The sequence below is a fragment of the Nannospalax galili genome, unplaced genomic scaffold (genome assembly GCF_000622305.1).
Source record: "Nannospalax galili isolate Female #2095 unplaced genomic scaffold, S.galili_v1.0 scaffold300, whole genome shotgun sequence".
Classification (NCBI taxonomy): Eukaryota; Metazoa; Chordata; class Mammalia; order Rodentia; family Spalacidae; genus Nannospalax; species Nannospalax galili.
In genome coordinates, this window is record NW_008347322.1 from 143,643 (window position 1) to 153,590 (window position 9,948).

General features: G+C 58.9%; 1 protein-coding gene across 2 annotated transcripts in view; it reads right to left on the reverse strand.

Annotated features, from left to right (window-relative positions):
- Nucleotides 1-8,723, reverse strand: part of Slc2a6 (solute carrier family 2 member 6) — an 18,386-nt gene extending 9,663 nt beyond the window's left edge. The window contains exons 1-10 of one of the 2 annotated variants that reach the window (XM_008843911.3): nt 8,555-8,723; nt 7,885-8,047; nt 6,275-6,481; nt 5,588-5,687; nt 4,977-5,185; nt 4,591-4,743; nt 3,869-3,977; nt 3,352-3,537; nt 3,038-3,183; nt 1,760-2,445 (exon numbers count right to left, since the gene is read on the reverse strand). In XM_008843911.3, coding sequence (XP_008842133.1) covers nt 2,290-2,445; nt 3,038-3,183; nt 3,352-3,537; nt 3,869-3,977; nt 4,591-4,743; nt 4,977-5,185; nt 5,588-5,687; nt 6,275-6,481; nt 7,885-8,047; nt 8,555-8,643 — 1,518 coding nt within the window. In that variant the 5' untranslated portion in view covers nt 8,644-8,723 and the 3' untranslated portion in view covers nt 1,760-2,289. Of the gene's footprint in view, nt 1-1,759; nt 2,446-3,037; nt 3,184-3,351; nt 3,538-3,868; nt 3,978-4,590; nt 4,744-4,976; nt 5,186-5,587; nt 5,688-6,274; nt 6,482-7,884; nt 8,048-8,554 lie in introns of those variants that run through there. The other variant, XM_008843912.3, reaches the window with a different exon arrangement.
- Nucleotides 8,724-9,948: the final 1,225 nt, after the last annotated feature.

Below are 9,948 nucleotides of genomic sequence, written 5' to 3' on the forward strand. Positions count from 1 at the left end.
TAAGGGGTGGGGGAATCCTCCCCCCCGTTTTCGGGGGGGGGGGGGGGAAGATTCTAGTTCTGCCTCATGCACCTGTCCCCAACAGAGGAGGAGCAGAGCACCCCAGGGAAAGTGGCCACTCCACAGTGTACCAGGATTCAGCCTCCTGGTCAGAGCAGCCTTGGCAGTGGCCAGAGGACTGAGTGATGCCTGGGCCAAGTTACTTCAGCACACTCCCACAGTTCCATCTCTCATGGGCCTCACCCCAAACCCCACTGTCTGTCCCTCCCCCAGCTCAGGCTTTGGTGCTAGAGAAGTGGTAGGGGAGGTTCTCATCTGTTTCTGGTGAAGTCCTCCCTGTGTCAGTGAGGACTGGCTCCTCAGTACCATGGGTTGGACTTGACCCAACTCAGGTGTTCTTCCCAACCTGTCCCTGGGTGCCTGCGGCCTTTGGAGAGCCGGGCAGAGGCCACAGCCACCTCCTCCAGAGATAGCCCACTGCCCCAAGGTGTCAGGCATGAGTAAGCCTGCATGGCTGTGGCATGGGGAACTGCTACCCAGGATGTGGCCCCACTGGACATGCCCTGGCTGCTCCCCTCCTTCCTCTGCACCACTGTCTTTTCCTGTTCTGTGACCTTGGCACCAGAGGTTGATTAGATGGGTCCTTGGCCCTTAGACTCAGGTCTGGTGGGCCCGGCTGAGCCTGGATGGGGCTGAGGAAGATAGCCCAGCTTCCTACTCTACACCCTCAGGTGGGCCTGCTCCATGGAGCCCAGCCCTGGGGCCACACCCAAGTCTGACTCCCAGGAGACCTTAGTGGGTATTCAGGTTGGGATGGTGGCTCATTGATCTATGGGCTCTCGAGAGCAGCAGCCCTCCAGGAAACCTGGCCAGGCTGAGTAGCAGAGATGTCGCAGTGTAGCTGGCTTGGCAGAACATGTGCCTTCAGGGTTCCTCTGGGGCCGTCTTCCTCAGGCCAGTGCTGGGCTGAAAGGGTTGTGTGTGCGTGCGTGTGCAGTAAGACCTGTCTACCTCCCAGGAGGAGCAAGGGCCCCACCAGCTCCTCTGGTCACTTGTGCAAGCATGCGACCTAGGGGTCACTTCTGCCCAGGCCTCCTGCCTCTGGCAGTGGGCCGCCTCCTGCAGGCACAAGAGAAGGAGAAACTGGCCATGTCCAGAAAGGTCACACCCCACTTGGGAAGTCTGGGCAGACATAGGGTGGGAGGTGGAGGTAGAGGCCCTTGGACACAGGCCAGAGTAGGATGGACACTTGGGCTGAGGTTCCCAGCAGGTCTGTGGCATAGTAGGTCTGGAGCCCTTCAACTTGCCTCTCAGCATGAGCACCGTCCAGCCCAGGCCAGGCCCTACTCTGGCCTGTGTCTGGCTGTCTTCTGAGGCCCCCTCTGCCCACCTGTTGCCTGACAGTTAGCTTGCCCTTGGAGTAAAGCAGAGCTGTAGTTGGTATGTGCATTCTTCTTCTGCTCGCAGCGCCTGTAGCCACAGCAGGGAGCCTTGGCCCTGCCAACCAGGCCAAGCCTGAACCTGCTCACAGGATCTCAAACAGGGAAGGTAGCTTGCCTGAGAAAGACGGGCTGGCAGTCAGCCCTGCAGTGGCTCCTGCCTTCTGTGTTGTACTGTAGGTAAGGCCAGAATGCCCTGGCAGTCCGGGCTGAGCTTGGTTGTGGCCTGGCTGATGGGGTGGGGAGCATCCCCCTGCAGCAGATCCCACTCCTTCCTCCCTGGGGCTGCAAGCCCAATGTCTTTATTTTTATAAGCAGTGAACACAGTTTTCAGACTAGAGCCATCCCATGGTTGGGCTGGGGTAGAGGAAGGGGCTCCACCAGGTCCTGAGCCTTTGGAAGTCCACAGTAGTCCCCAAAGTGCACAGATCTTTGTGGGCCTGTGCTCACCATGGCCAAGTGATCAGAACAGGATGACACAATGATGCCCCTGTGCAGAACCACTTTGCCGCCTCCAGCCCTGTTCTCTGGGAAGGGTCCCTTACATGAGTGAGGAACTAGGCCCCAGGTCCCCTAACAGGGCCTTGTCCTTGCACACACCTGTGCTCTCCTGGGGTCTGGGCCACCTGTTCCCCCTGTGGCTCTCAGAAGGGTGTACAGCACTGCAGGCTGCCTGGGCTGGGGCTAGGGCTTTACAGCCCGATAGGTGAACTGCCTGTCCTGAGGTACAAGCTCGTTCTGGCTGGTCCTGTGCTTGGCTGATAGCGGGGCTGATGGCTACTGCTGCTCCTGGTTGTGGGTGTGTTTGTGGCCAGCACTGAGGGTCTGGCCCCTCACAGGCAGGCCCTGACTAGTGCCTGAAGGACCTCCTGCCGGTGTGGAAGAAGGCCTCGATCTGCTCCAGTGAGCGGCCCTTGGTCTCAGGCACACAGCAGCCCGTGAACAGCAGGCTGAGCAGGCAGATGGCCGCAAAGAAGAAGAAAGGCACCTGGAGGCCGAAGGTGTTCTGTGGTGGGGAGTTAGGGAGGGGGTCACTGGGGAGCAGCAGCCCCAGCCCAGCCTTCATCAGCTCAGCTAGTATTGGCCAGTCTGTGGGGCCTTCATCTGGCCACTGCCCTGCTCTGAGATCGCCCAGGCTGCCCTGCAGCCATCTTGGGGGCTAGGTCTCTCAGACACCCCTCCACACCCAAGCTCTAAGCCTCCTGAGGGCCTGGTGGGCAGTGGGTTACACCTGCCCTTCACATTCACCACTGGCTTGTGCTGCTCCAGCCAGGTTCCCCCAGTAGAGTCTGGGAGTCAGGTGTTTCCTGAGCCATTGGTTTGCAGGGCTGGGATCTGGGTGTGTATGGGGTACACTCAAACCACATTGAGCAGGTGCAGCCGGGTTACACTGAGGCCCAGCAGAGTAAGAGACCAACCAGTACAGCCAAGCAGGGCATACTGGGAAGTGACCTGGCTTGTTGCAGTTTCTTATAATACCTTGGCTGTGCTGTCACTTGGCTGTTCTCAGCCTATGTAGGGCCATGTGCTCTTCTCCTGGGGTCTCTGAAGGTAGACTACCTAATGGAGAAAGCCTGGCTGGGGGACCACTTACTCACCACTGCCTGCAGGAAGTACATTGTGAGGACGAAGGCAGTGAGCCAGCTGACCAGCACGCAGAGGCCTGAGGCCACACCTCGGGCACGCAGGGGCAGGACCTCAGACATGAGGAGCCAGGTGATGGGCCCCCAGCCCATGGCATAGCCTGTCCAGAAGAGGGGAGTGGGTGGGCTCAGGCCCTGGGCACCCTCAGGGTCACTTTGTGTCTCTGGGGCTGTAAGGAAGCCCTGTGCTCCCCCACCTACCAGGCAAACCAGGACAGCAAGAGGACAGCACCCAGGCACCCCACCCCCAGGCACCCTGCTCCTCCTACCCATGATGAAAAGCATGGTGGCCAGCAGAGGTATCAGGGTGAGGTAGTTGAAAGCTGTGTCCAGAGGCTGCTCTGTGCCCACCATGGGCAAGACCTCCAGGCCCACGGTGCTGTTGGGGGTCGGGGTCTTCGAGTCAAAGTGGACGTACAGCCCCAGTGTCAGGTTGGCCACAAACATGATGGAAGCTGGGGACACGAAGGTGGCCCCCAGGGCCAGGACCCTGTGAACTGATGTTCCTTAGAGGCCCCTTCCAAGCCCCACAGCACCCCTTGCCGGGTGGCAAGGCTACCCTGCAACAGAGACAACTCCCCTCCCGACACCACAGGATGGCAAGCCCAGGCTCTCCAGCCGGGGCTAAGCCCCACGCTGGGCGGATCAGCTCCTTCACTCTCAGTACTCCAGCAGACCTGTCCTAGCTGCCATCAGTTAGGTCCTGGGCAATGTCCTGGGTGTGGCCCAGACGTTGCAGCACACAGTGGCTCAAGGAACACAGTACAGCAGAGCAGGGATGCTCACCTGACACATACAGCAGAACCTTCCGGCCCGCCAGGTCCATGGTGACGGCAGCAATCAGCACAGACAGGAGCCTCACAGCGCCCACAATGGCTGCATCCTGCTGGGAGGGCTGTGGGGCAGAGCACTGGGCTGAGAGACCCACTTCCATGTCCCACCTCCATCCCAAGGCACTCAGGCCTGAAGCCAGGACCACTGCTCCTATGCAGCTGTGAACCACATGTGCTGGGCACTTCCTCTCTGCACCCCGCCCTTGTTTGTGGGGCTTCCCGGCAGGGGCACATCTCCTGTGCCCACCACTAGGCTCAGATCCTCACTGGACAGAGATGGTAGGACTATGCTCTTATCTTCAAACCTCATTGCACACAGAGTCTGGGACTCAGGGTACTTGCTCTCACAGTTCCCACTCAGGATCTGAACCTAAGGCCACAGTCCCAAGAGCTCTAAATTTCTATTATATTTGTTTTCCTGTTATTCTGCATAATTTATTTTGAAATACTCAAGTGTCACCGAAGAAAACAACACTGAGAATGGGCATAGCTCAGAAGCTGGCACCCTCCGAGATCTGACCCGGGGCCTTAGCTTCCCACCAGAGCGGGGCTCAGGGTCTGGGATCGGTGTCCCCAGTATCAGCCAGCTAGCTCCCTGCTGCCCAGCCTGCATTCTCCCCAGCAGCCTCATGGGACTCGGAGGGAAGTCCTGCTGCGGGGAGAGGGGACTCTCACCAACACCACGGATGTGCTGTCAAAGATGGTCTGCAGGTACACGAGGATGGGCGTGATGCCTGTCAGCTGCTGCAGGAAGCGCATCAGCACGGCGATGAGGATGGGCCGGAATACATGGGGGTCCCGGACCTCTGCCCATGACACTCGGCTGCTCTGGAACACAAGGCTGCCACTGAGGGGCTGTACCAGGCTCTCCAGCATCAGCCACTCTGTCCTGGGACCTGTAGGGGCTCAGGGAGACGACTCCCTTCTTCCTGTGAGAGAGACCTAGCCACCCAAGACTCCCTGGGCTCTGCAAACCCCCTGGACACTAGCCGGCATCACCCGTTTCAGGAAGAGCAAACAGGCCCAGAGTGGCCTAGGGAACAGCCCCGCCCCTGCTACACCTGTCTTTGCACGTTTTCCTGGATCTGTTCGAACTCCCAGTGGATGTCAGAGTCTGAGCGCAGCCAGCTCAGTGCCCTTAGCGCCTCATCATCCCGGCCACGAGAGAGCAGGAAGCGAGGGGAGTTGGGCATGAAGCTCAGCAGCAGGATCATGATGAGCACAGGCCCCTCCCCAGCCACGGCCAGCCAGCGCCAGGGCAGCAGAAGGCCTGAGGGAGAGGAGGCCGGGTGTGAGGGACAGGGGTCTCTGAGCCCTCTCACTCTTCCCAACTCCTCCCAGCCTAGCCTAGCCTCCCTCCCCAGACTGCCTGAGTCTCTGCAATGGAGGCCACCAGTGGCCAGATATGGCCCTGTTCTGGTACTAGACAGAGATCCTGTGAGGCGTTTGGCCTCGGGCCCCCACCACCCTCACCCAGGCAGGCACGTTCCTGCTTGGACTCCCCTCATGGGCTGACAAGGTACTAGACACAGCTCTCTGCTATGGGAAAGTGGTCCGAGGCTGCCGAAGGACAGGCCTCCCTGCACAGACAGGGCAGAATACCGCCTTTAGGGATGGTTCCATTCCCTGTCTATCTCCACAACCTTGTGCTGGGGTGCAGGGTGATACTTACCAAGGGCATAGAGGGACAGGGATCCAAACACGGCCATGAGTTGTGGTGTGGCTCCCAAGGCACCACGAACACCAGGGGGTGCGATCTCAGACACGTACACCTGCAAGGTACATGGTCCCCTTGGGGCTTCCTTGGGAAGGGGGTGCCTGGGAACCTGGGGAAGTTGGCAGGAGTCCTGTTCCCACCACACCTTACTCCAGACCCTCTGGCCTCATGTTCCAAAGCTGGTAAGTAGGCAGACGCACTCAGCTTTGACAGGGGCACTATGAGGCTGGAATCCAACCAAGCACAGGGAACCCAGACTTTGGGGTCTGACCAGGTACCTATGTAACACCTCAGTCACCCTTGCACCTCTCTGGGCTTGGCCAGAGGAGGGGTGTAACGGGAGGGGGCTGGGAGTGCATGAGGTAAGCAGTTAGGGGAGGGCAGGGCAGGGCAGGGCAGGGACTTCCCTTCACACCCCTTGCTCAATGAGGATTTTCTCCAGTTGAGCAATGCAACAGACTGTCAACACTCTGGGTAGGAAGTTTCCAGGGAGGACTGATGTCAGCTGCTCTGACAGGAGCTGTCGAGGTTTCCTGGGCAGTGCCAGGGGACCACACGCTCTCACCGAGCAAAGGCCTAAAGGGGGCCTCCATCAGCGGTGGCCCAGCACAGCCCAGCAGCAGTAGGGACATCCCACCTTACCGGGATGCAGGCAGCAGTGAGTCCTCCGGCAAAGCCAGTCAGCATCCTCCCCAGCAGCAGCATCCAGAGGCCCTGGGCACCAGCCATGAGCGCGTAGCCGACGGCCGAGGGGACGGCTGAGAACATGATGCTGAGCTTCCGGCCCAGGAGGTCACTGAGCACCATGGCACTGAGGCCCCCTGCCGCAGCACCCAAGGTGAACACAGACTGGCAGGGGGACAAGTAGACACGACGGCCCTGAGCACCCGCACCCATCAGAGTCGAGAGACAGCTCCCCAAGTGCTGACCAGAAGCTAGGCCCATGAGGGCACTGATGGAGTCTCCTGACTGCCCAGGTGCACAGCAACATGTGAGCAAGTATCTGCAGGGCACGGTGACTACTGTCCTGCCCGAGGGAGGTGGCGGGGCCACAGGCCCACGGTGCCTAATTTTATTTTTTGAGCTCAAGCAGGCCTCAAACACATTTTGTGCCTCAGCCTCCCAAGTGCTTTTGTGACAGGCGTTCTCCACTGCACCTGGCCCTACACGTCGAGTATTTTTTTTTAAATATTTATTATTTTTATTCTACGTGTATGAGTGTACTGCCTGTATGTATGTGAGTGCACCCGTGTCGTGCAATGCCCGCGGAGGTCAGAAGAAGGCTTCGGATTCCCCTGGAACTGGAGTTAAGGATGGTTCATAGCCACCATGTGGGTGCTGGGAATTGAACCTGGGTCCTCTGCAAAAGCAGTCAGTGCTCTTAACCACTGAGCCATCTCTCCAGACCCATGTGTCTAGTATTTTAACCCAGGAGAACTCTGTGACTTGAAGGCTCTGGGACCTTAAGATTTAGGGGGTCCTGGAAGTTCCTGTAGAGTAAACCATTTGCTTGGACTTTGCTCATCATGAATAGTAGGACCAGAACACATGTCTTGGCCTGTCTAAGCCTCAGTTTCTTCAGCTCTGTTATGGGTAGAGCAAGGGATTGACCCCCAGGAGTGAACTGCTCATCATGAACAGTAGGACCAGAACACATGTCTTGGCCTGTCTAAGCCTGTTTCTTCAGCTCTGTTATGGGTAGAGCAAGGGATTGACCCCCAGGAGTGAACGTCTTTCCACAAGTGCCTGGCATGTGCTCAGCATGTGTTAGCTTGTGCTTGGCATGTGCTGGCGTGTGCTCAGCATGTGCCCAACCCATTCAAAGTGCTCAGGAAACTGTGTTTCCAGGTTAGCTGTCAATAATTCTCACAGGCTACTGAGGGTTTAATTCTAGATTCCTGGGCTCTTGGAGTCTTTCTTTCCACCACTCTGTCCTTCCCCAGTGGGCATTCCAGGGCTCCTGCCCCCACGCACCCAGGAGGATGTTAGCTTTGCTTCCGTATGGGGTCTGAGGAACACTCCGCCACATGGGGAAGGGACCGGGAAATCTCCCCACCTCCTCACATCATTTCTGCTGGCTGTCACTTCCTTATGGGCTTTCATCACCACTAGCAGACAGGCAGGAGTATGTGACAGAGGGGCACTGGGCCCCAAGGGAGGTCCCAAGCTGAGTGTTTTTAGTCCCCCCCGGTAGACAGGTTCAGTGGATCCATGCCCCTACCAGCCCCTCGAGCTCAGAGCACAAGCCTCACCCCAAACCAGGATGCCTGGATTTTGTTCAGGTGTAGCGCAGGGTCTGAGGAAAGGTTCAGAGCTGGGATGACTGGAGATGTGTAGACCAGGGCGTACCCGAAGCTGAAATTGCCCAGCACAGCAGCAAAGGTGGCCAGGAACACCCTTCTGTTCTGCAAGGCCCTGGTAGGGGATGGGGTGGGACAAAAGGCCCAGGGTTAGATCCTCCTAGACTCTGGGTCCCCAGACGGCTGCATACTTAACCCCATGGCTGCCCAGCTCGGCAGATAGCATGGGGGAAGCCTGGGTCCAAAGGCTCAAGTTGGCACCTCTGTAAGGCCTGAGTAGCCACTATGGGAAATTCCCAGGGTGTGAGTTGGGCGGAGGCCCTTTTCTCCAGAAAGGGAGTCGTGCGTGGGTTCTGTCCACAGCTCCACTGCTGAAGGCTGACGGTGTGACCAGAGGCAAGCCCTCACCCCCTCTGGAACAGGTGAACACCCGGCCTGGCATTCCCTTGGGTGATCCCTTTGCCATGAGGGACTAGCCTTGATATAGAATTGGCGAAAAAGAGCCAGTTGCCTCCTTGTGGCCACTCGCTAGAGGTCAGGGCTGGCCCAGGGCGCATGCCGGCCTGGAGAAGACTGGCCATCCCACCCCCGCCCCCACCGCCACACGCCCCGCGACTCTCACCCGGTCCGCGTCCTCTCTCCCGGCGACGCGGGCGTCTCGGGGAAGGTGTCATAGTCCAGGCCCTCAGCTCGCAGCAGAGGCTCCTGCATGGCTGGCGCGGGCACTCGGGCACCAGCGGGACCTGCTGCGGCACAGGAGCATCCGCCCAAGCCCCCAGCGCGCCTGGACCGGCGAGGCCCCGCCCTTCGGCTGCGATTGGCTGCGGGGCGACCCTGCAGAGCCTCGCGGGCCAATGGGAGGCCGCAGGCGTCCGGATGCTGGATGCGGGTTGCCCTTGGGGCGCGGCCGCCGAGTGCGCCCGGGAGCCACGGGTTTTGCCGGGGAACCGCTCCCCCACCCCCCCGACCCCGGGGCGGGGCGCACACCTGTCCAGGTGGCCCGAGGCCGCTGCGCCCCACCCCGCCTGGTCCTAACCCGGCGCGGACCCCTCCTGTGCAGAGCAGCCAAGTCCAGAGAGGCAGAGCGCCTGGCCAAGGTCACACGGAGAACTCGGGTCTCTCCTGGCCTCAACTCTCTGTCTAAGTGTCCCTCCCCACCCCTCCGCTCTTGGATCACCTGGTGAACCCGGACAGCCCCACGCGTGTGTGAGTAGGGGGAGGGGCAATTAAGGGCAAGTCTAGCAGGTGCTGGAGATCTGCACTTTCAATTTCAAGGCGCGCGCGCGTGTGTGTGTGTGTGGTGTGTGTGTGCGTGTGTGTGTGCGTGTGTGTGGATAATAGCTGGGGACAGAACCCAGGGACCCTCTCTCTGCTAAGCGAAGACTCTCCCGCTGAGCTGCATCCCAGCCCGGGGATTTCCGGGTTATTGAAATAGCTTGGACTTCTTGGAAACCATTCCAGGACTGATCTAAACACTGAAAATAAGAAAAACAGAAACTGAAACTTCTCTGGAAGCCGGTCCTAGTGTGTGTGTGTGGTGTGTGGTGTGTGGTGTGTGTGGTGTGCGTGTATGTGTGTGTGTGGTGTGTGTGTGTGTGCGTGTGTGCGTGTGTGTGTGTGGTGTGTGTGGTGTGTGTGGTGTGCGTGTGCGTGTGCGTGTGTGGTGTGTGGTGTGTGTGTGGTGTGTGTGTGTGCATGTGTGCGTGTGTGGTGTGTGGTGTGTGGTGTGCGTGTGTGCGTGTGGTGTGTGTGTGTGTGTGTGGTGTGTGTGGTGTGTAGGTACCTGCAAAGGTCAGAGGCATCACATTCCCTGGAGCTGGAGTTACAAGTGGTTGGGAGCTGCCTGATGTGGGTGCTGGGAACCAAACTCGGGTCCTCTGTAAGAGCAGCACACTTAACCACTGAGCCATGTCTCTAGCCCCAACTAATGTATATAATTTTTACAGCTATGTTAAAGAGTGTTAACTATAGATACGTGGATTAATTTCTGCCTTCCCTGGGTCAGTGCAAGGTTCC